This window comes from Sarcophilus harrisii, chromosome 5 (assembly GCF_902635505.1).
Source record: "Sarcophilus harrisii chromosome 5, mSarHar1.11, whole genome shotgun sequence".
Lineage (NCBI taxonomy): Eukaryota > Metazoa > Chordata > Mammalia > Dasyuromorphia > Dasyuridae > Sarcophilus > Sarcophilus harrisii.
The window spans coordinates 67,705,339-67,731,992 of NC_045430.1; the positions used below are offsets into that span (position 1 = coordinate 67,705,339).

Sequence of the window (26,654 nt, forward strand, 5' to 3'; positions counted from 1 at the left end):
CACCTACAATCAGAACCTTAAAGAAAAATGTAGTTTACCCACAAAAACAATTAGAATTTATTGAAGTGTGAGAGCTCTGAAGGAGAGACAGAAAAAAGAATCAAGGGCCTAACACGAGAGGTCCAAGTTAAAAACATTCCTAAAAATCTGAAAGGACCAAATAGAAGAAGAATTAATAGAAGAAAGTAAAAAGGTTAATAAAATAGCTCATATCAAAAATAAGTGATAACTAATCATTACATAATTAGATTATGTGAAATCTATGATTAAAAACAAAATAAAACAAAAACAAAATCTTGGATATAATATTTCAGGAAATCTTTTATGAAAAACTCCCTAGGGGCAGCTAGATGATATAGTAGATAAAGTACCAGCTTTAAAGTCAGGTGAATATATGACCTCAGCCACTAACACTAGCTCTGTGACTCTGGGCAAATCATTTAACCCCAATTGTCTCAAACAAAAAAGAAAAATGGCCCAGACATAGTAGAGCAATAAAATAATGTGAAAATAGAAATCATCCACTGATTACTTCCTGAAAACCCCCAAAAGAAATATAATTGTTAAAATCCAGAATTTCTAAATAAAAAGAAAAAACATACTGTGTAAACAACCAGAAAGAAAATATTCAGATATTGAAGATCCATGGTCAGAATTATATAACTGCTAGGCACAAGTATAAAATACAAATAAATAAGAAAGAGCTAAGAAAGATGAACTGTTTTATGTTCCAAATGATGGGTAGAATGTTAGGAGGGTTCTTTCAGATTCTTAATGTCATAAGCAGTCATAGAGAAAGACAGATGAAACAAGGCCCTGTATATGGTTTTGTCATGTTTTTGGTGATCCTATGAGAAGAAAGAAAAAGGAATTGGAGAAGTGAGCTTCTTTGCATCTAAACTAATTAGAACAGGGTAGAACACATAGAAAGAGGATTACACTTAATGCAACAGGAATACTGATGTGAACAGGAAGAAGGGAAAGGGAAGAATAAGGGAGGGCAGATTCATGGAGGAATTCCTCATAAAGAAAACAAACCCTAAGCTTGGAGAAACTAAAGAGAAAACCTGCTATAAAGGAAAGTATTCAGGAGTATAAAGAAGAAAATATAAAATATAAGATAAAGAAAAGTATGCAATTAATTATCCTAACTGTGAGTTTGAATAGAATGAATTCATCCATAAAATAGATAAGATTAACAAAGTATTAGAAAGCTAAATTCAGTACGATTTTGTTCATAAGAAACACATTTGAAACACAAAAACTCACAAAGAATGAAAATAAGATATTGGAGCAGAATGTATTATGTCTTAGTTGAACTCAAAAAGCATTGGTTTAGCAAATAGGATTTTAGACAAAGAAACAGCCAAAATAAATGATTAAACTAAATAAACAGAGAAATTACATTTTGCTGAAAGGTAACAAATCCTGAATTTTTTTCAGTGTTTAACATATCTGTACCCAATGGTATGGCATCTAAAGGAGAATTATATAATAAAATTATAATAATGGGACATCTTAGTTAATATTCCATAAAAAGGAATTTTATGTAAAAAGTTACTAAACAGTGCATGCCTTTCTACTTTAGTGCTAGATACAACTAATCAAAAAATAAAAGTTTTTAAAACAACTGGAGACTAAAGAATGAGCAAAAGATTAATTGACTGAACAAGTTGTGGTATAGAATTGTGATGAATTACTAATGTGCTATAAGAAGTGGTGAATTTGATCTTAAAAAAAAAAAGCATGAATTGACTTTACAAAATAAGGAAGAGTGAAATGAGCAGTCAAGAGAATATTGTATACACTAACAACATACTGTTTTAAGAACAACTTTGAGTGAATGTTATTTTGACTGTTATAAATAATCCAAATTAACTACAAATATGAAGGAAAACATCTCTATCCAAAGAAAGAATTGATAAATAAAATTACATATAGAATTATTTTATGTACGTATATGTATTTATGTATAATTGTAGCCACCTCTAGTGAAAGGGAAGGAAAAAAGAAATTTACATGATAATTTTCTATATTTAAAAGGAATAGCAATGAAGTAGCTAGGTGGAGCAGTGGATAGAGCACCAGCCCTGAAATCAGGAGAACCTGAATTCAAATCTAGTCTCAGACACTTAACATGTCCTAACTGTGTGACCCTGGGCAAGTCACTTAACCCCAATTGCCTCAATAAAAAAACTAATAAGTAAGTAAATAAATAAAGGGAATAGCAAATCATACATGATAAATTCAGACATGTGCAATTATCTTTTTTTATTATACTGTATTGTAAAAATGCTTGCTTTATTCTACAAATTAAAAATAAAATAAATAGGGGCAGCTAGGTGGAGCAGTGGATAGAGCACCAGCCCTGAAGTCAAGAGGACATGAATTGTGACCTGTGAAATGTGACCTCAGACACTTAACTCTTCCTAGCTGTGTGACCCTGGGCAAATCGCTTAACCTCAATTGCCTCAGCAAAAATAAATAAAGAGAAAGAGCAGATAAAACAAATTTAGAAATATAATAAATGAATATAAAATTTTTTTAAACTCCCAAAAAGTCACAGAAATTGAAATCCTGAAAAGAACATGATTAATAAAATTGTTGCTGCCCTTTTTTGGGGGAAGGGAGGTGTGATAAATCATTAATTAATTTGATTCAAAAGTAGAAACTCAGATTACTAGTATCAGAAATTTAAAAGGTGAATTCATACCAAATGAAGAATTACAAGATGTTATTAGAAACTATTTTGCCCAACTGTATGTCACTAAGATTAACAACTTAATTGGAATAAACTAGTATTTACAAAAAATAAAAAAACTCAATTGACAGAATAAGAAATAGTCAATTTCAACAATACACCTCAGAAGACATGTAATTCTAAAGGCAGAAAAAAATAGAAAGCCAAATGGATTCATAACTGAATTGTTAAAAACTGAACAATTAATTCCAATGTTGCATATATTACAGAAATAGCAAAAGATACTAATCTGATACTACCTGCTATCTTTCGGAAACACAGATATGGTCTTGACATATGAACCAGAGAGAGTTTAAATAGAAAATTATCAACCAATATCTCTAATGAATATAGATGCAAATTAAAAAAAATTAATAAGGAGGCTAAAACATCACAAAGATTATTTATTATAACCAGATTGGATTATATTAGGAAAACAGAGTTAGTTTAATATTAGGAAAACTATAAACTTAATTAACTTCATTAATAACAATCAGCAAAAAAATAATGTAGTTACAGAAAAATTAGTTATATATATTAGTTACAGAAAAATTTTTAAAAGAAAAATCTATTTCTGTTGGAAAAAACACTAGAAAACATAGGAATCAATATAGCTTTTCTTAAAATGGTTAATAGTATATTTCTTAAAGCAAAAGTGAATTTGTAATGAATATAAACTAGAATCTTTTCCAATAAAATCAGAGGTGAAAAAAATGCACTATCAGTAATTAGAGAAATGCAAATTAAAGTCATTCCAAGATTTCACCTAATACTGATCAGATTGGTAAAGATTAAAAATGTGTGGAAATAGACACACTGATTCATGATTAGTAGAGTTGTGAATAGTACTAACCATTCCATAAAGTAAGTTGGAATTTTATGTAAAAAGTTACTAAACAATTCATCCCCTTCTACTAGTCTATATTTGTTAAATTAAATTAAAAGGAAAATGTCCTAAATGTGCAAACATTTATAGCAAGTATATGTATGTGTGTGGGGGAGGGAGGAAGGAGTGACAAAAACCAGAGACTGAGCACAGATGCCCATTAATTGGGTAATGGTTAAACAAATCATCATATAAAAATGTGATGGATTACCATTGTGCTGTTAGAAATAAGGAAATAGGCGATTTTAGACGTAGGAAGACTTGTATGAACTAATAGAAGGTGAATTAAGTAAAATGAGAAGAACAAAGCTTTTGTAAAATGATGAAGAATGAAATGAACTGAAAGAGAACAATTTTTATAGTAATAGCATCCTTGTAGAACAGGTGGATGACTCAGAGGAGAGAGTGCTAGCCTGAAGTCAGAAAGACTAATCTTCTTGAGTTCAAATCTGGTCTCAGTAACTATGTGACCTTGGGCAAGGCGCTTGACCCTGTTTACCTCAGTTCCTCATCTGTGAGCTTAAAAAGGAAATTGCAAACTCCAGTATCTTCGCCATGAAAATCCTAACCTTCAACCACATTGGATAAAGCCAGTTCAACTTCTCTCAAAGCCTCTCGAGCTTCCTTTGTAAGTTGGCGTGGCGAATTCAAAGGATGATGCGACTGAAACAAATGAACAACAACAAAAAAGCATCACTGTAAAAATAAATCATAAGAACTATGATCTATGCAAAAATTATTCAAGATTCAAGTTCTGATGATGAACCATACTATCCACCTACTGATAGAAAGTGGATTCAGAGTACAGAATGAGACACATATTTGAACTCAGACAATGAGAATACATTTTTGTTATGGGAATTTTATTTTTCTTTTCAGTGGGGTAGTCAGTGGAGGGAGAGAGGAGATTTTTTTAATTAAAAAAAATTAAATCAAACAAGCCCAGTTTTATTTTGTCTTGTAGCCTTTTCTTTTATTTATTTTCAAATATAAACCCCAAAGCCTATCAATTGGATGATATGTTAATCCCACTTAACTTTTTTAGGTTTAACAGTTTATAAAATTTGCCTACCAGTCATTACTGTTGATTGTTAATATATTAAGTGCCTAATTATGGGCCAGATAGCTGCTAAGCTCTGGAGATATAAAGAAAGGCCCTGCCCTAAGCAATTCACAATCTTATGGGTTATTATAAGAATTCTCTATTATAAGAAGATGGTTTTCTAAGAAATTTTTATTCTATTCATAATTTAAGGCAGTGTATAGCTAAATAAGGTTGACTTCTTTCTTCTACTTCATTGCTGGTTTGAGTATACTACAGGTTCATATTTATTTAACTTAGTCCTCTCCCCTGAATATCTATCCTTTTTATTCATCTCTCACTGTCTCACTCCACAGTTTTGCTAAGCTAATGTTTCTCATCTAACTCTCCCTTCTCCAACTATCAAACAAGCAACCTAGTCTATTTTATTGAGGTTATTGATCCTGTACTTCCTCATTTACCCTTTTCCATATCTCAGAATCTCCTATGACTTCACTTATTCTTCCCTTCTCTATTTCAGTCTTAAATGAGGTGGCTCTTATTCTTGCCAAAGTTGATTATAGTTCTACTCTTGATCTTATCAAAGACTGTCTCTTTAGGAAGTTTGATAAGTTAATTATTCCCTCTTATCTTCAGTCCCTTTTACTGATTCTCTCCCTGATGCCAATGAAAATGTTCAGGTCCTCTTATTATTTAAATAATTACTTTGACACAATCCCACAAACTTTGGACTACTTATTTCTCTTCCCTTTCAGGGCTAAATTGGAAATAATAGTTGATGTTTACTTTCTTTATCCTCGTCAACCCATTTACTCCTCAACATCTCACAGTGTTGTTTGCTGTCTCATCAGTCTTTGGAAACTGCTTTTTCAAAAGTCACCAGCAGCCCCTAATTTTTTATATCCAACGCTGTTTTCTCATTCCTCAGCTTCTTTGATTTTGACAAATTTCTTTTTTTTTCTCTCTCTATATTGGAATCTCTCTCTTGTACATTTTATTTTTCTTTGGTTTGTGATACAATTTTCAGCAAATTTTTCATCTACTTGTATGACTCTTTTTTTTCTTGATCTGTTTTCATTATTCTTACTTTGGGTGGGTATCCTCCACAGTTCCATTTTCTTTCTTTCTTTCTGCCCTTCTTTTGTAATGAAATCATATAGTTCCATGATTTAATGTAGTTGAGTTATAGATCCTGGACTTTAATTCTTCATCTACAGTTGTCTGTTGGCCATTCCTATCTATTTGCCCTGTCAGCATTTTGAACTCATTAGTTCTCAAACTTAATTTTCCAGAAGAAACTGCTTTTTTCCTGTTTTTCCCCCATTTCAGTTTATGGAATGCCTTTCTAGCTACTCATCCTGGTTTAAAACTTAAGGATACTATTTTGCTCTGAGATAAAAATCTGTTCTTTTCTTTTCACTTTATATAAGTATTAATGCTTATCCCTTCATTATAATATTAAATTTTAATCCATTTGATTCATATTCAGGATACATTTATTAAGCACCTATTGCATGTAAGACATGGTGCTATGTACCAAAGATAAAAAAACAAGGAGTGAGTACTAACAATTAAGGGCCAATTTTATTCTATCATGAAGAATCATCTTTAATAGTGAAACATTGAGGGAAAGGAAGTCTTCCCTTTATCCCATACTCCATATTCAATAAGATGTAAGTTCCTTAGTTCTTCTTCTATAACTTGTAATAGCTCACATTTTATTTTCTTCTCTTTACTCATATTGCTATAATTATTTCCTCTTTTGGACCATTAAAATGTCCTCTTAATTAGACTTCCTTCCACACATGTCTTTCACCTTATTCTTCTCAAGGTTATACTACAACTCATAATCAGAATAATAGTTTTTGTTCATTGACTTTATTTTCTCTATGTTTAAGCCAGTCTCTTTTGAATAGCCACATATATTATTGAAGAGATATTCTATGGTTTACCACAATCAGCATCAGAAAAACATTTAGAGATATTCATTATATTTAAAGAATATTTCCTCATGACTTTATATAGTACATCCTCCATTATACTTTTAATAGAACTATTTTTTAAACATAAACATTTTACATTTTATTTAAACTTAATATTAGTTGAATATTGAGTTTGACTTCTTATGTTACATTTTAATGTATTGCTTCTCATAAAGCAAAAATCACCACAGTTATCAGTGTACCAAATGTGATACTGTCTACTGTGTACAAGACATTTGAGATATGCAGAGCAGACTGACAGTTCTTAAAGGCATCAGGTATATCTGATCATGTGAATGAAGTGTCTGCTTACTAACAGTTTTGGTATATCCAATTTTTTTAAATGTAAAAGTATATAAGAATGTCCATATATGACTATCTTTCATGGGGATAAACTATTGATTAATATGATTAACATATGATTAACATAAACCTTTCTTTTCAATTACATTATTTTGTAAAGGGAGATTAGGACCAGTGAATAAAACAATATATTCCTTTTTTTAATCCATCTGTGATTTCATCAGAATCTTAAAAATTCCACAACTCTAATGTTCATGTGCTATATTATATTAATTATAAGACTATGGTGCATTTTCTTAATGTCCTGCTTGGTAAGATTTTGTATAAACTCAGTATAAAATATGTCTTTGTTAAATCCAAATATGTATGTATGTGTATATATACACATACATACATATGCACACATATATGTACATATAGATATGAAGTTCTGATTTTTTGATTGAAAAGCACTTATTCCTTTTAAATTCAGAAAAGCACTTATTCCTTTTAAATTCAGATATATATTGGAACTTGTCACTGTCTTTAATGGATCCTCATTACTTGCTGATTGAAATAGAAACTCTAGATATTCAAGACCATTTGTAACCTATTCACTTTTATAGCCTTATTTTAACTTTTTTTGAATATTTTATATTTCAACCAAACCATTGTTCCATGACTATCCTGTCCCCTCTCTGTGCTTTTAAGCCTTCCTACCATCTTCCAGGCCTAGAACCTTCCCCTCTATCTCCCAAATCTCAGCTTTTGGAAATCCTTATCATTTAAGATCTGACTCTGGTAACCAACCACTCCTAGACCTCTGAGCCTCACTTTTGGTATTTTTCTGGTACTCTGTCACTGTTTCTGTGCCCTTACCATTTTCCAGCTTATTAGTATAGATATTTATATATAAGTTTCACTTATCTTTTTTCTAAGCCCAATGACTAATATAGTCCTTAACATTTAGTAAATGCATAATAAATATTTGTTGAATTGAATTGGACAACATTAATTTTTTACATAATTGTAAGGGGACCTATAAAATCCTGAAATAAGCAAGGTAAATAGTGCTGTGTTATCTTGTAATTCTAAAATTTCCATATTACATATAATTTGGGTACCAGAAAAATTAATTTACCATACCGTTATGCTGTAATTTTAACTATCTGATGATAATATTGTCAATATTTTTGCTTTCATTGAAAGAGCTGCATTTTTCACTTAGTGTTTGTAAATGAACTCATGAGTTCATTTACAAACACTAACTGTGTACTAGGAGGTAATAGGCATTAGGGGAGATACAAATGACAGTACTAATCTAGTAGAAATGACGACATGTACATTCAGCTAAAGTTCGATGATAATAAGTTGGAGGTAGTACAAAAACATTATAGGTTCAAGATGGGAGTGATAATGAGGGAATACTTGGAGGAAGTAGAACATTACTTGGTTCTTGAAAGACAGACTACGGTTTTATAAAAATATAGATAAATATGGGGGAGAATTCCAGACAGTGAAAAATACAAGAAACTTTTATTCCTTTAGGAAGCTTTTAAAAAACTGAGCTAATGGCAAAGAAATAATTTACACCGTTGGAAGAAAATATGGCTAAAATGTAACTTTCTTGAGAGTAGAAGTTATTTCTTTATATTTGTACCTCTAATATCTTAGCATCATTACCTAACACATAGTAGCCAAAATACTGCTTGCTTGCTTGATAAAAAGTCAGAAGTATGAAATCATTATTTTCTGTGTTGGATTTCATTTTCATCTATCAATGAGCACAATTAATATTTGTAACCTACAGCCAAACAGTCATGATAGCATGTGTCAGCCCTTCAGACAGAGATTTCATGGAAACTTTGAATACGCTAAAATATGCCAATCGTGCCCGAAATATCAAGAATAAAGTTATGGTCAATCAGGACAGAGCCAGTCAGCAAATTAATGCACTTCGTAGTGAAATCACACGACTTCAGATGGAACTCATGGAGTACAAAACTGTAAGCCAATGATTTTGAATCTTTTAACTTTGTATTTTTAAGTCAAAACAGAATGTAATGAATGCCATTGAGGTATGTTGGGTATCAAGAAACTTAAATGGATGGGAATGTGTGTGTGTGTGTGTGTGTGTGTGTGTGTGTGTGTGTGTATGTGTATGTAGTCAGCTAAAGTTATTTAGCTAAAGCTGAAGTTACTTGTTTTCTTTTAGCTTTAATTTACTTATTTTTAAAATAGGGAGAATAATAAAATCACCATGCCTACCTTAATAAAATACTATATTGGAATTAGAATGAGGTAATGTATGTGAAGTGCATTGTGATTTTTGAAGCACTTCATAAATATCAGTTATTTTCCATTTTTTAGAAAAGCCATGAGGAAAATGCTTTTAAACATATAAGTATTTTGTAGAGGAGTTACTACTTTGTTATTATGAATTTTTATCAATAATGAGAAGCATCTTGCCATAGTTAATAAAGAATTGTTCTTGGGCAGAAAGATTTATGGTCAAATCCTTTCTCTGAGATATTCCAATTATATATGATTTTGAGCAAGTCAATCAACTTCTCACTGTATTAAGTAACCCTAAGACTGGACAAGTTGCAGAGAAGTTGCATATTTGCATTGATGGAAAAATCACTCTGGAAATCCTTATGCCTATTAAATCATAGGTCTTTGCCCTAATTGATAATAATGTAAATATCAATTGATCATTGATAATATCATTGATAATAATGTAAAGCTAATTGAATACTAATTATTAATACTAATAACAATGTGTTCACTATAGAACATTTTCAGAAAGAGAAGGGGGCACTTTTACTATGTTGTGATTGGTTCAGGTCAAGTCTAAAGAATTAAATGTTTAGACAGTATAATTCTGCCTTTATTTTGAAATATATCAACCAACCAGAAATTTTATTTTTCAGGGTAAAAGAATTATAGATGAGGAAGGTGTTGAAAGTATCAATGACATGTTTCATGAGAATGCCATGCTACAAACTGAAAATAATAATTTGCGTGTGAGAATTAAAGCAATGCAAGAAACAGTTGATGCCTTAAGAACCAGAATAACACAGCTTGTTAGTGATCAAGCCAACCAGATTCTTGCCAAAGCAGGTATTCTGAATTTTTTTTTCTTTTTTAAGTGACTATTGAAAATAAAAAGTCAAGAATAATTCTTCATACTGTAATTATTGTATAATTGCTAAGGTATGTCTGACTCTATGATTGTGTGGACACAGCACCTCAGGGTCTTCTATCTTCCACTGTCTCTCACAGTCTGTCCAAGTTCATGTTTGTTGTTTCCATGACATTTTCTGTCCATCTCATGTTCCGCCATATGCTTTTCCTTTTACCTTTAATTGTTCCCAACATCAGGGTCTTTTTCAGTGATTCCCATCTTCTTAATCAAATACCAAAGTATTTAAGTTTTAGTTTCAGCATTTGACCTTACAGTGAACAGTCTGAATTAATTTCTTTCAGTATTAACTGATTTGATCTTCTTGTGTCCAAGGGAATCTCAAAAAGTTTTCTCTTAGCACCACAATTTGAAAACATTGATTCTGTGCTGCTTTACTTTCCTTATAGTCTGACTTTTACTTTTACTGTTGAAAAAAACATAGCTGTGACTACACAGACCTTTGTTGGCAAGGTGATGTCTCTGTCTTTTAGTGTGCTATCCAGATTTGCCATAGCTTTCATTTCATGTAGCAAGCATTTTTTTAAATTACATGATTGCAGCCACTGTCTACAATGATCTTTGAGCTAAAGACTATAAATTCTGATGACACTTCCATTTCTTTTCTCTCTTTGAGGAAATGATGGGATTAGTTGCCAAGGGGTTTTTTTTTGTTTGTTTGTTTGCTTGCTTGTTTTTTTTAATTTATTTGTTTGTTTTGTTTTGATGTTGAACTTCAAGCCATTTTTTGCATTTTCTTTTTTTCACCCTCATCAAGAGGATTATTAATTTCTCTTCACTTTCTGCCATCAGAGTGGCATCATCTGCATATCTAAGGTTGTAGGTATTTGTCCCAGCAGACTTATTTTCTGGCTTTTGATTCATCCAGCTTGGCATTTTGCATTACATACTCTGTATATAAATTAAATTGATATGATGACAATGCACAATCTCACACTCCTTTTTCAATCTTAAACTAATTAGTTATTCCATGTTCAGTTTCTAACTATTGCTTTTTGGCCTGGGAACAGTTTCCTTGGAGACAAGAAAGATGGCCTGGTATTCCTAACTTTTTGAGAATATTTTGTAGTGATCCACACCATCAAAGACTTTAGTGTAGTCAATGAAACAGAGATTTATGTTTTTCTGGAACTTACCTGCTTTTCTCCATAATCCAGCAAATATTGGCATTTTGATCTTTAGTTCCTCTGCCTCTTTAAAAAACAGCTTGCTCTTTTGGTACTTCTTGATTCATATATTGTTAAAACTTGGCTGGCAGAATTGTAAGCAAAACTTCACTGCCATGTTATTTGAGTGTAATTGTTTAGTAATTTGAACATTCCTTGACATTGCCCTTCTTTAGAATTGGCATGTAAACTGATCTTTTCCAATGGCCAGTGTTGTGTTTTCAAAGTTTACTGACATATTGAGCACAGCACTTTAGCATTTTTTAGTTTTAAATAGTTTAGCTAGAATTCCATTACTTCTACTAGCCTTTCTGTTGGCAAAACTCCTTAACGCCCATTTTACTTCATTCTCTATGATGTCTGGGTCTAGATCAGTCATGGTAATCAGTGATGTTAGGATCTTTCTTGAATAGTTCTTTTGTGTATTCTTGGTGCCACTTCTGAATCTTCTCAATCTTTTCTGCTTTTGTTAAATTCCTACTATTTTTGTCTTTTCTCTTGCCCTTTTTGCATGAAAGTTTCCCTTAATATCTCTTAAATTTCTTGAGGACATCGCTTTCAGTATCTTTCAGTATCCTGTTTGACAATACCCCATTTACCATGCTTCATAGATATTATACTCTAGGTTCCCATGCAATACAGATTTTTTACAGGATCTGACTTTTTATCACCTGACACATCTGCATCCGAGCTTCCTTTTGACTCTGGTCCAGCCATTTCTTTGGTACTGGAGCTACTTGTAGTTGTCCTCTACTTTCCTACAATACTTGGCAAAGATATTGGAGTAGTTTGTCATTTCCTTCTAGTAGATCACTTTTTGTCTGAATTCTCCATTATGACTTGTCTGTCTTGGGTAACCTTACATAGCATAGTTCATAGTTTCATTGAACTACACAGACCCTTCTGCCATGAGAAGACAATGTACCTAGCATATTTAAATGATTAATTTATTATTTGAACCATGTATTAAGTGACACAAACATTTTCCAAGTTGTGACTTAAACTCACTACATAATTATTTTTACATTAAAACCTTAACAAAAAATCATGTATTTCATTTTAATGAATTATATAATTATCTACTTATTCAATTAAGGCTATTGATCTCACTTTGAAAATTACTCATTCTTTTGCTTTTACTTGGTTTATTTGATTCTGAATTCATTGAAATTTTTAATTTTTCTATTTCATTTTTCAGGAGAAGGTAATGAGGAGATCAGCAATATGATCCATAACTATATCAAAGAAATAGAAGATCTCAGGTATGGCTTGATCTTACTGATATACATGTTTATATTTACTTTTCATATATATTTTGCTTTTAGGTACTAACGATGGCACAGGAAAAGAATTATTTCAGAATGGTGTGATTTTCATTGTTCAGCTTTGTTAGACCTAAAGAACAAGGGAGACGGTATATTCATCATTTGTATGTGTAAAAAGCACTGAATGTGGATGTCCAAAGACATCGAATCTGGATTCTGGAGGCAGCTAGGTAGCATGATGGGCAGAATTCTGGACGTGAGGTCAGGAAGACAATTCAAAACTTACTCCAGATATTAGCTGTAGAACCCTTGGATAATTATTTAATTTTCCTTTGACTCAGTGTCCTCATCTTTAAAATGAGTAATTGTATTCATGGACTTCCTTGGTCACTTACACATCTAAATCATTGATTGTATGTATGTGTGACTTTGAACAAGACACAACTTTTTCTCAGGCTCAGTTTTTTTTTTAATCTATAAATTATATAGAGAAAAAAATCTTCCAAATCTTGTTTTGCCTCTCTATTTTTTTACTTCTCTAAGCACTCCACTTTGCTTAAGCTTTAAGGGAGATTGTTCCCACTTTACCCTGTCTTTTAGTTACTTCCTCTGAGAGACATCAGGCTCCTTGTAATTTGTAGGCTTCTTCTCTAACACAGTCATCCCACAGAAAGGCAATTATTTGCCATCTTTGCTTGGGAGATCTCTATATGATATTTGGGGATATGATATTCCCACTTGTCAAGTGGACTGAACCTATAATATGTTACTCAGTTTCTGCTTGCATTATTGCTTTCAAATCGGTGGTCTCAATTAGGAAAGAATAGAAACCCTTGTCCATGATCGTTCTCGACTGTCCACCCCTCCACTCTCTATCTCTGGTTCACCAGCTCTTCTGAACTGAGAGGTCACCTGGCTTCAAGGAATTTATGCATTTTGCCTATGGTAAGTCTAGAAATACTCCCTTTAGTTCATCTTTACTTCAGAGATGTATGTGGTATTAAGGGAGGACTAGCACCTTTGATGGGAGGGCTTGGTGGGCCTTTTTTAGGGCTAGTCATTCACTTTGTACAGTGGATCACCAACTGTCCCTAGTAGATTCAGGTAGCTGTAGCATATTCAGTGGCATGTCTGACAAAACTGACTTGGTAGATTGAGGGTAACCAGATTTTTTGTTGAGTTAGGGGATGTCTCTCCTAAGCATGTGAAGACTCTTCCTGTTAGAATGGCTGGATGAGAAGAGTTTGTTCCAGTGACCATGCAAGTAGCTGAAGCAGACCCTGAGGAACATTTAGAGGCTGGTCAGACTCGAGGGCCATTCACTGCATCCCAGGCCATCACCAGTCATCTTGACTTTTAGCTTACCTCCAGAGTCCTGTGCCAGGATTGATGGCTTTTTGTCACTCTGCTTCCCTTAAACCTATTTCATACACAAATCAAAACATCACTCTGAAATGTCATTGGTCCTCTTTGAAAACAAAGGAGGAATGCCAAAAGTAAGGTTAGGATTTCTCAAAAAAGGGAATTTTATTAGAGAATTAAATAAAAGGGAAAAGAAAGGAGTTGAGCAGTTCAGAATTTATTAATTGTCTATCATACAAAGGTAAAACCAAACAGGTCCTGTTTTCAGGTAGCCTACATTTTAGTGGGAAAACTGATAAGTTAATAGAGCAACAATTAATATGATTCTAGGCCTCTGAAAAGTCTCACCTCATCCCTGATCTTTTTCTGACTTACTTAATTTGCCTAAATCATCTTCTTTAGCCATATCTTAATACTTTTATTACTTAGGGAAGTTTGAGTTTTTTAACCTGTTATTTTGAACTTATTTTCACTTGCAATCATGTGATTACATTATTCACTGGATCCTTTCTGTATTGTCTTTCTCATAACTACAAGCATATTTCTCTCTTCTGAACAGGGAGAAAGCCTCTAGTTTCTTTGTGATTTTTAGAGCAGAAATGATTACTCATTCTGGACCTTAATGTATGTTCAGATTTTTCAAGGATTAGTTTACCATCTTCACTCATGTTTTCAGAATGTGTAGCCTTGGTGACATAGTTTGGGTTCCTTGCTGCAGAAGTGGTCTTCCAGGATTCTTTCTCTCCAATTTTGTAATATTAAAAGTAATTTGCACATGCAAATATTAACATATTAATCCTCATTTCCATAGTATTCCTTTTATTTTATTTAAAATTTTTATTTCTAGTTCTAAATTCTCTCTTCCTCCTACCCTTTTCTCTGCCCATTGAGAAGGCAAGAAATAATACCCATTATAATAGAAGGCAAGAAATCATACCCATTATTCATATGAAATCATACAAAATATATTTCCACATTAGCCACATTCTGAAAAATGAAGCAAGAGAAATAAATTTTAAAATCTATGATATGGTGTGCACTCAGTTTATCTGTTCTCTCTGGAGGTAGATAACTTATTTTATCGTGAGCCCTTTGGAGTTGTCATGGATCATTATATTAATCACAGTAGCTAAATCACAATTGATTATTATATTATTGCTGTTACTATGTCCAGTGTTCTCATAGTTATACTCATTGCTCTTTTTATCAAGTCACATAAGCCTTCCCCGAGTTTTTTTTTTTTTTAAGTAAATTTGTTAGGGAGAGCAATAGAAAAGCCAGTCAGATAATGAGGGCCTATACCAGTAATGGCAGTATCAGAGGAAATAAGGAAGAATATATGGAAAATGTTGACAGGAATTGGCTCCTAATTGGATTTGGAAGAAAGGGTCATGACGAGAGAAAAGAGTTAAAGATGATAGCAAAGTAAACTTAGGTAATTGGGAGGATGTTGAAATCCTAAACAATAATAAGAAAATGAAGAAGGGGGATGAGTTTGTAGGAGGGAGAAATAATGTGTTCAGTTTTGGACATGTTGAGTTTAAGATATCTAAAGAGCATTCTGTTTGAAATATGCAGATGTTAGACTGGAGGTCAGCAGAGAGATTAGGGCTGGATAAGAAGAGATGAGAATCATCAGCAAAGAAATGAGGTTTGAATTCATAGGACCTGATGAGATTGCTAAGTGAAATAGTACAGAGGGAGAAGAGTGTTTAGGGAGATTCCTGTGATTAGCAGGTAAAGATTATTCAGCAAAAAAGGAACAGTCAGATGGATAAGTAGAGAAGTAGCAAAGAACAGTGTTGTGAAAACTTAGAGGAAGTATCAATGAGAAGAATATGATTGATAATGGAAGGCTACAGAGGTAGGTCAAGAAGGATGAGAATTGAGAAAGGGCCATTAAATTTAGGAATTAAGAGATTATTAGTAATTTTAAAGAGAGCACTTTGAATTCAGTGATGGGGTTGACTGAAGAATTAATAAAAATAAAGCAAAAGAAAATGAGAGTACTGATTGAAGAAAGCTTTCCCAGAAATGTAGTCATGAAAAGTGGTGTGGATCAATTGAGGGTTTTTTTCTCCCCATGATGGGGAAGATTTGGGAGAATTTGTAGGTAGCAGTGAACCAGCTAGAACACAGGAAAGGCTAAAGATAAATGAGAAAGTGGGACGATGGAGATGGCAGTCTGCTGGAGAAAATAGTATGAAATGTGATCACTTATGTTTGCAGACGTGTTTCCCTTGGCAGAAAGAAAGGCTGCCTTTTAAGGAGAAGTAGTCTTTCTTAAATATTTGCATTCAAAAATTTTCTTAAAATTCACCTTTAACCACGTTAAGTAATACCTGTGAATTTTTTTGTGTGTGATTTGTGTTTTTTATGTTTTTGTTTTTGGTCATCAGAGCAAAATTATTAGAAAGTGAAGCAACAAATGAGAACCTTCGACGTAATTTGACAAGAGCAACAGCAAGATCACCTTATTTCAGTGGATCATCAGCTTTCTCTCCTTCTGTACTTTCCTCAGAGAAAGAAACCATTGAAATTATAGATATGGCTAAAAAAGATTTAGAAAAACTGAAAAGGAAAGAAAAAAAGAAGAAGAAAAGGTAGTGGTATTAAGTAACTTTTTCTTAAGAATTATATTTCAATTTGTTTTCAGGATAGAGTATTCTGTATATGTTAAAATAAGAATGTTTTAAAGTAATTGAAATTAGTACAATTAATTGATTTTATTTCTTCTTCCAAGTACATTTTTACAAATAAGGAAAATTATTTTTGATAAATTGTTATTTCATTGATCCTGAGTAAGTATAATTAGTTAGAATTATGGGTTTTTCCCCCTATCTGTGGAATTAGCAGCTTTTGCTTTTAATCATCTTGCATTAACAAAACATGTAACATTGCATTTCAATATTTTCAATTTTAAAATTTGTATCTAATTCTCTGTAATACATTTAAGTAGTCTCCTGTACATTCTTAAATTCTTATGTAGATGTATTTAACTAAAGGACAAACTAATCCTTCCAAATATCATTTAATGTCATTTGGTCTTTTAAATGTTCTGAGCAATGTTTCTAACTTGGTTATTCAGTAGTCTTTTTTTTTTTTTAATTGCTGTTCTCTTTTTGAAACAGTTCTTGCAACAAAGAATGTGTCCCATCCAATATTTTTTCTTTGGTGAAAATTTCCTCTCTTGTCAATAGCGCAAGAGAAACACAACATTCTAAAAATTTGGTTGGGCAAAGGAATAAGAAGAAAATGAAAATTTGTCTTTGTGTTTGAATGTTTATCAACTAAATATTTACAAGTTTTGTTACACTCAAAACTCCCAGTCCATTCTACAAACGTGTGTTAATGTATTCTTGTGCCAAACAAATCTCCAATATGAAAGAAAGTATTACATTTGACATGGAGTTTATTTGACATTTTTTGCTTACTTTATTAAAAATTATTTTTTCTATACATTTTGTAATAATTATATTTAATTACAAATATAACTTATATATTCATATAAATTAGGATGTTTAGATAATTAGCATTTATTTAAACAAAATTATTATAACTTTTATTTCTTAGATCTGTTATGATCTGTGATTTGAAAAGGCACCATTAGAATAATTAACACATAGTTGCACAACTTTCAACAGAAAGTATTGTGGGTGAAATTATGTACTTAAGACATAAAAATCTTAATGTTTATCATTAAATATTAGATGTTCATCATAAATGATTGACTGTGGAAGTATAAAGCAGGATACATTATAATTGCCCATTTATAATTGATTACCCATGAAGCATAATTACAAACAGAATAGCAATTACAGTATTATTAAGAATAATATTACTCAGTCTTTTCAAAGATACAGAATAAGGATCATGACTTAAAAGTCATTGTGGTCATAATTTAGGAAGTCACATGTTATTTTATTTTACAAAGATCTAGCTGTTTCGAAAAAAAATTGCACAGTTGTATATTTCAAATGCCATTTTCACTTGGTGAAATCTATGGTGATTTGAGGAGGAATACCATTTGTCCCTGTAACACTTGGTGGATTGAGGAGGAATGCCATCTGTCCGTATAACATAAATTGTATGCGAATGTCATCATAGGAAATGTAAATAAATTCCATAGGTATTTCAGTTTTTAAAAAATCAAATTTTATATTATAGTTATACTGAAGAAGATGGGATATAGTTCCTGCTTTCCTGAAGTTTATAATCTAGAAGCACAAGTCATGTATTCTTGTATTGTATAGTTCCAAGTATCTTTATCAATCTGATCATCCTCTATAACATGCTTTAACTTAACAACGTCCTTCTTAAAATGCTGAGTTCTAGGTGATGTTCAGGCACCAAATGTAGATGGCTTTCTCAGTGAGTTTAGCCATGAAAGAGAGACAGGATTTGGGACAACATTTGGAGGCTGGCTGGTGCCATCAAATTAGGGTTTTTCTGGTTTGAGGGAATATAACTCTATATATAGGGAGCAGGGAAACAGTCAATAGAGAGGGAAAGATTGAATATTAGTAAGAGTATTAGTAATTGAATATTAGTAAGAGTGTGGGGACAAAGCCTACATGAGACACTGTTGAGTAGAGAAAGTGTAGTTAGTTTTTTTGACTATCAGGTTAATCTGTTTATATTAGGAAATAGAAATGGGAAGTGTAGTCATTTCATATGTAGGGAATGACATGACAAAGGCACAAATGCAATAAAATGTCAAGACATGTACAGGCTGGTCAGATTTGGCTGGATAGAACATATGCTAGAAAGGAGTGTGAGCTAACTTTTCTTAATGAGAAATTATTTAATGATTTTGAGGAGTGATTTGATCAGTTTTATGTATTGAGATCAAATCAGGAGTGAATGAATGACTTATGTTTTTATATGTTAGAATTGAATTTTAAATGATTGATTAATTTTGGGGATATGACCCATTTCTGGTGTTGTTATTGTTAATCTGGAAATGATATTAAAGTTAGAGTGAAAGTGAATAGACTAGTTGGAAAGCTATTACAGAAGTCCAGAAAGAGATTATGAAGAGCTTGGATGAGTTTGATGTCAATTCGGAGTAGAGAGTAACTTGAGAAATATTGGGAAGCAGAACTGACATGTTTCTTCAACTGAATGTAGGTGAAGAAAAAAGTGACAAATTATCTTGTGGTTTTGTGTTAATCTTGTGGTTTTGAACTTACTAATTATTCTGCTGACAGAAATAAGGAAGTCAGAAAGAAGATTAGAATTTTAGGAAAAAGCTGATAAGTTCTCTCTTAGTTATCTTCATCCATTGGAACTTGGAGTTTGAGTTATTCATTGCCTATCCTGCTGAAAGTCCAGATGTAGAGTCTAGAACTAGATACAAGTTTGGGATTAATTTATACAAAGACACTTGTTGAAGTTGTGAGAATAAATGGGACCTCTCAGATAGAAAATGTAGAGAAAGAAGAGAGATGAGGATAGAAATGGGAAAAACTAGTAGTAAGGCACTGAGAAAAAATGCACTCATTGAAAAAGAGTACTTGAGAATTGATAGTTGTTGAGTGAGCCCACTTTATTAGAGTTGATATTTATTATCTCACTAAGCTAGGGGGTGCAGTTGACTATGTGAGTCAGGGCAGGAGATTTAACACTATGGATAGTACATTAGTGAGCCCTGAATAAAAAAAAAAAAATTGGTACGTCTAAGTGACTCTGCCTAAAGTTTTTCCAGCATTAAAAAGATGAAATTAGTATGAAATTACTTTGTCTGGCTATTATTAAGGAATTAAAAGGAAGTAATGTAATGGTAAGGTTTCTAAGGCATGAGAATTTATAAGGCTAGGAGTGATAAAAGATCAGGTTAGAGACAAAATGCTAGGATAGTCATTATCATCACTGAAGTAAATAAAAATAGAATCAAATTTGCTTGAGAAAGTAAAAGAAATTATAGTTGAGGGATAAACTAGGAGAATAAGGAGAGGTTCATTTTAGAGGTCACAATGTAATAAGGATTAGTGTAAATTCGAGCACAGAATATGTACATAAAAGGACCAAAATTTAATATCATTCAACTATTTAAAACCAAAAGCAAGCATCATATGGAAATAGAGTACATAAGAAACACATGCAGTAATAAAGCAAGTGGCTCATTCTGCCCAAACTTACTGTTTGATGCACTTCTAGAAGTGATGGCAACTAAAAAAAAGAATTAAAAGTATAAAGATAGATATTCTTTTTTTGTGGTTGACACAAAGGGAATTGCAAGGAATCAACAAAGATATTGAGACAATCCATAGCTTCAGTAAATGCAGACCATACAATAAATTCACCCCAAAGTCCCAATATTTATATATAGTAGTAACAACATTCAAGAGTCAGTAATAGAATGGGAAATTCCATTAAAAAACCACTATACATTATATAAAATATTTGGAGTTTATTCTACTAAAGCATACAAAATGCTTACATAGATTCAGTTATAACATACCCCTCACAGAAATAAAGACTATTTGGTAGTAAGTGAAATATTTAATGGTCATGGATTAGTTGTGTCAGTAAAATAAAAACAATACTACCAAAGCTGATTCATCATTTTAATTCAATGCTAATATAATTACAAAAGGAATCTTTTATAGTACTAGAAAATTCATTTGAAAAAAAAACCCCTAAAATATCAAGGAAAATAATGAAAAGAAGTTGTGATGAGTATTTTATAAAATAGCATTTAGCAACAAGGTCTCAGTTTAAATCTAGAGACATAGATCAAGTGCATAGATGAAAGAAAAGAGAACCTATAACTTTGAGTTCAATAAACTTAAAAACCATTTTGGGAAGAGTAGAAAGCAGTTTGATAGAAATAGCCTTAGATCAATGTCTTATCATTATATTCCAATTCATATTCTAAAATAAATTGAAATGGAGAAAACCTCAATATTAGAGATATTAAGCAAGATCACATAGTAGGATTACAAGAAAAGTGAGTAACATTCCATTTTTAGCTATACAACCATTTTAGATTATATATTCTTAACTGGAGAAATGGATTCCTTTTAATGATGGGAAATCATTAAGGACAAAATAATTATTTTGATAACATGAAATTAAAAACCTATTTACAAACAAATGAATGCATATAGATTAAGAAAAGCAATTAAATGGGAGAAATTCTTTGAATCAGATTTCTTAAGCAAGTGATTGATATACATTGCAAAATTACAACAAATGTTTCAAAAGTAAATCCATGAGAAGACCTCCTCCCACTCCCTTATTGAGATGTAAGGTTCCTGTATGTGGAACATTGCATATGTTTTCACATTTTTTTTCTCAATTTTGATGAGTTTTTATGATTTCCCCTTCTCTTTCTCTTTTCTTTAAAAACAAAACAAAACAAAACAAACCTTTCCTGTGAGATGGTCCTTAAAGGTGGGGCAAGGAGGAATAAATAGAGAGAAAATTAAGTGATATAAAAATAAAAAAATATCAACTATATACCTACATATGTGTATATATAAACTAAAACAAGCCAAAAAATTACTTATGAGAATGCTCATTCTTAAAATGAAAGTTTTAAGTTTTTGGTTTGGGTCTTTTTTTATTACTTTTTCACGTTTCAGTTTCTCTATCTGTTAGTGATACACCTCTGATATAATCAGAATAGGAAACTTACAGTATGTAAAGTTCCTCCATAAATTTCATATATGCCATCTGATTGTAATTTATTATTTTTTAAAATTGAACGAAGCACTGAGACTTAAAATATCTGTTGCAATAATTCTAACACTCAATGAGCTAGATTAAGAGCTAGAACTTTGGCATACTTCCTTAGAGTAATATCCATTCTTTAGGACAGTATATTTTAAAAAATAACAGAAAATAATGATGAAACATTGGTTTGTAATAAATTGAATCCATAAGTTAGAGAAACCAGCCCCAACTAGTTTTAACTGTCATTGTTAGGTAAGCTGAGTTAGCCACTAGTGTCCGTAGAAGTACATTTATCTATGATAAATATTGTTCAAAAAGTGAGAATGAACCAAAATTATTACAGTACTTTATATGACCATTATCAATGTGCTCAAAAATATGAAGTTTTCAATGAAGAATGATAAACATTCATGTGAAAGAATGCTCCAGTTTTGGATAATGTATATTTATACACATTCATACAGGTATGAATAAAACATTTGTACACATACCTATGGTCTATAATACAAGAAAATAATTTTTGTTTGTCCTTTGCTCTCAAAGACAACCATGACATCAGGGAGGTGATGCCATGACATGCAAGTGAATTTCATTAGAGGGAGGGAGGGAGGGCTGGGCAAGGTCACCTGCCTCACTTTTTCCTCTGGAACCATCTAGGTCCAGTGGCCAGATAAAGATTAGGATGACTGGGAGTGGCCTGGATGCAGCAGGGGACCTTGGCCTTTTAAAACTAAGATTTTTAACTTCCGATTTAATAATTAAGGCTAGGTAAGAAAGAAAAGAGACAAAGAATGGCTTTATTTTTAAACCTAGTTTAGGAGAAAAAAGAAAAAGAATCACTCTATGAGGAAAAAACTCCCAGGGTTGCTATTGTCACTCTGTGGCAATCTGGGCCAAAACAAAGACAAGTGATGGGTCCTCCTCCTTGATGTCTTGGTCATCTTCAAGAATCATGGATAAACAACAACCTCTGTGAGTAGGAGCTGTCCTACTGAGGACAGAATAACAGCGCCAGTTTTCTCCCCTCCCCTGTCTACCCTTTTCTTGTCTCCTCTCTTCTTCTTCACATCTTGGGGTTCACAGGCTTCATTTCTTTTTTTCCTGAGGCAATTGGGGTTCAGTGACTTGCCCAGGGTCACACAGCTAGTGTCAAGTGTCTGAGAACAGATTAGAACTCAGGTCCTCCTCACTTCAGGACTGGTGCTCTACCCACTATGCCACCTAGCAGTCCCACTACATTTCTTTTTTAAGGACTTTGACTTAAATCCAAATCACTCTGGCTCTCATTGTTTGTTCAACAAAAAGGTGAAAATAATTAGTTAAAGTTGGAAAGTAGAATGTTTTCAGACCTCAAGTTACTTCATAATGAGAATATTTCATTCTGTGTGTTTCATTGCTGTTTTGACAATTGTCATTGTTATGCTTATCTAGAACACAATAATTTATGAGCAGTATATTCATTATTAGTATTAAATTCCAATATAAATATTTTTCAGTATATTAACAATGTTTAGTGTATAAATAAGTTCACAAACATTTTGAATATCTAACTTGTAAATGTCCTTCCAGTATAAGAAATTTTTGTTAAATACATCTGCAAATAATACTTTGGTTTTTAGTTATATAGAGTTGAAACTCCTCTTTCCACTAGTGATTCTACTTCTCTTTTTCTATTCACCACACTGTGCTTTCTTATGATTATAAACATATTCTTTTTACTTCCTCTTTAAAGATAATTCTTTTTTATAGCAGTGGATTATTTGTAAACAAAATTGAAGAAGCAACATATACACATATCTGTATGTGTTATATATATATATATGCATAAACATTTGGAATGAAAGTCAGAAAACTGCTTTGGGCCTACTTTGCCAGCATCTTTCTCCACTAATTCATGATGGTTATTGAAAAATGTTTAATGGTATTCTTTATTATTTAATGGTATTATTAGTGGTATTATTTTAGAATATGACAGATCTTTGTTATTGTTTTGTTATTGTCCATCACACAAATATTTTTATTTAGTAAAATGCCCAAAATTCATTTATTAAATATTGAATGTTATTTAATCATATTTCAATAGTTTTCCAATCTGTATTTTTATGTTAAAATATATTTCTATATTACTAGTGGAAAGTACTGTTTCCCATCTCATCACTTCCATTGCTTCAGAATTTGCCGTTTTGGTTATTAGTTCCTAATAAGCATTGAAATGTCTAACATATTTGACCATCTGACATATTAACCATCATGAGTTATAATTCTAAAACATAAGAATCATAATTTTTTGCCCAATTCATAATAAACATTCATGTGCTCATAATGTTGTATTATTAGCATTTCTTAAGTATCCATTTTCTGCAGATTTTTATATGTAGTATATATTCTACAGATGTTTATATGTAGTTTATTAAAATGTAAAATAAATATTAAAATAGCAAGCTATTATTTAGCATTAGCTCTTTTATTTTTGTACAAGTGCATTACTTTTTGGTTTTCAGTATTTTCTCAAATGGTCTTTAATGTTTCTATCAACTGATCTTTTAAAAAAAGCATTGCAGGAAGAAGGCAGGATTTGAGGGAGGGGAAAATATGGGGAAAAGAACAAGCTAAAAATAAGTATTGGTTCCTGTAACTGCTAAGGATCAATTTATAAGTAGCTACTATAAATTTTATTGACTTTGTTGTTTTCTGCTTACTCTTTATTCATGCAAAATGTATTGCCTTTTTACTGTGTATTGTCCTTTGATATCTTTAATGATATCTTTTAAAAATTATTTTAAGTCTTCAAGCTCATGTTTCATTTTTACCTTCTTGTCACTTTCACTTTTTACTGTCTGATTTGTCCTTCATTGGCTTGGCTTTCCAATACTGTACTTCGTGCTTTTGAAGGCTTCAGAAACTTGAGGAAAGAAATCAAGAAGAAAAAAGGTTGGAATATTTTCCAGGTTTTGAAAATTCAAATGTTCTTTCAGTATTTAGTTGCAATTCACATACACAAAACCTACTATGAGATTGATTGATTTAGATCCGATTATCAGGAATGATAATAAACCCAATGATATTTAAATAAAAAAAAACATTGTCTTGAAAGTAAAATAAATTAAAACAGGTCAGTCATTTGAATGAGGCAACTTCATATATGAAACTGGACTACTGTAAATGGAGTGACATAGCTTTAACTTAGAGTCCTATAAGCAATTCAACAATAAAGTGCCTTATTCTACTCCTTTAAAGATTCAATATCTTTTTGGTGAGCAGCCTTAAAATTAATAAAATAGAGGAGAAATTTATTTCTTATGGTAGGATATGATAAACCATCAGTCGCCTTTACTTTTCTGGCCCAATACTATTATGGAAAAGGCTCAAGCCTTTGGATTCAGAGAACTTTGGTTCAAGTCCTGTCTGTGATGTGTTTATATGACAAGGGCAAGTTATTTAACTTCTTTGGGCCTCAGTTTTCTCAACTGTAAAATGAAAATGTTGGCTTAGATGGCCTCTGAGGTCTCTTCCAGCTCTAGATTGGTGATCTTCTGATTTTTTTTTCTTAAATAGTCCATCTAAACTTAGTAAGGAAAATTGTCATCCACATAGTTTTTAAAAAAAGGAAAAATTGAAGCTTTTGAATGGGAGATAATTTTCAAAACATAATTCTTAAATAGAATTTAAAATATAATTTTGTTTTATAACTTTTATTTCATATTAAAATTATACTTCTAATACATTTGCAGTTTGAGGGAGAAATATTAAGTTAATGGTGCTTTGCATAAACTAATACTGTATTAACAAGCTTTATAAACTGTCAGATTAATGACTTTTCAATATAGTAAAATTAATTTGATTTCCTAGCTACTTAAGCTATATTCCAGAATGTAAGGAGTATTTTAAAACAGAACAATATTCACATTTTTTTTCTATTTCAAATTAGCTCATTAACATTTAGTGCTTCGCATCTCATACACTAGAATTGTGAAGTACAAATTTGGATTTGGAAAGCACACTCTTAAAAGTGACATGTAAAGGTAAATTATAGTCCAGGACTGCTGATTTTTCTGTTAGAAAATTTTACAAAATTGATATGGTACTTTATTGAAATTTGTTCCATTTCTATTTAGCTATAATTTCTATTTAGCTTTAGCTTAAATGAACATGAGTTCATTCTTCGACAGGAGGACAAATGTTTACCCAAGTTTACTTTCAGGAGACAGAAATGTGTAAATGTGTAAAATGCCAGAAAAGCAGTGTGATACAGTGGTCTCAGATTTAGGAAGAACTGAATTTAAGTCCCACATTTGACAGAGGCTTGCTGAATGACCCAAGGAAATTTACCCCAAGGCAATTCTCTTAAGATTATTCCTTGCAGAACTCTTGCTGTTTTACTTTGGTCAAAGGGAAATTCCTGTCCTAAACAAAAAAATTCCTGTCCAAAAAAAAAAAAAAAAATCCATGAGAAAGACCTTTTTCTTGTTCCACATAAATCTGATTTAGTGCGTAGTATTATAATTTAAGAAAATTTAATTTTAAGAATTTAAAAAAATTTAAGAAAAGCAGCTGCAAGGAAAAATTATAGGCTACTTTTAGAGAATGTTGAATTAATGATTAAGTATTCTTGAGAAAAGAACATTGGACTAAATGTTGTAAAAGTGAAGTCGAAGATGTGGTGCCTGGACAATTGGATGAAAACTTGAAGCTTTTCCATTAAGGTAGGAGTGAAATAGGTAGGAATAGGGAAGGGGGAATTAGATTGGATTAGTGAGAACTGAAAGTCACTTATTTTCAAGAAGTTATAAAGAGATAGAGGATAAAAGACAATCAGATTTTTAAAATTTCTCCATTGCTATCTGTTTTATCTGCTTGTTTCAAGCTTCAAGTATAGCTATTGCTTCCAGTGACATTGTTAGGTAATAACATTTGATTTTGTATTTAAATAAATGTTTACTTCCCTTTGGAGTTTTCAAGTGGATTCTATGATGGTGAAAAATCAGCAGTTCCAATACATTGAATAACCCGGAGAAGAGAAGCATTCAGTATATTGCACACATAA

The 26,654-nt window shown here is 31.8% G+C and overlaps 1 protein-coding gene across 6 annotated transcripts in view; it reads left to right on the forward strand.

Annotated features, from left to right (window-relative positions):
* The window catches only part of KIF21A (kinesin family member 21A), a 160,071-nt gene that overhangs the window by 73,130 nt on the left and 60,287 nt on the right, over positions 1-26,654 (forward strand). For 5 of the 6 annotated variants that reach the window (XM_031940478.1, XM_031940482.1, XM_031940483.1 and 2 more), the window contains exons 8-11: positions 8,743-8,938; positions 9,866-10,055; positions 12,502-12,565; positions 16,330-16,533. In XM_031940478.1, coding sequence (XP_031796338.1) covers positions 8,743-8,938; positions 9,866-10,055; positions 12,502-12,565; positions 16,330-16,533 — 654 coding nt within the window. Of the gene's footprint in view, positions 1-8,742; positions 8,939-9,865; positions 10,056-12,501; positions 12,566-16,329; positions 16,534-24,502; positions 24,542-26,654 lie in introns of all 6 variants that reach the window. The other variant, XM_031940477.1, reaches the window with a different exon arrangement.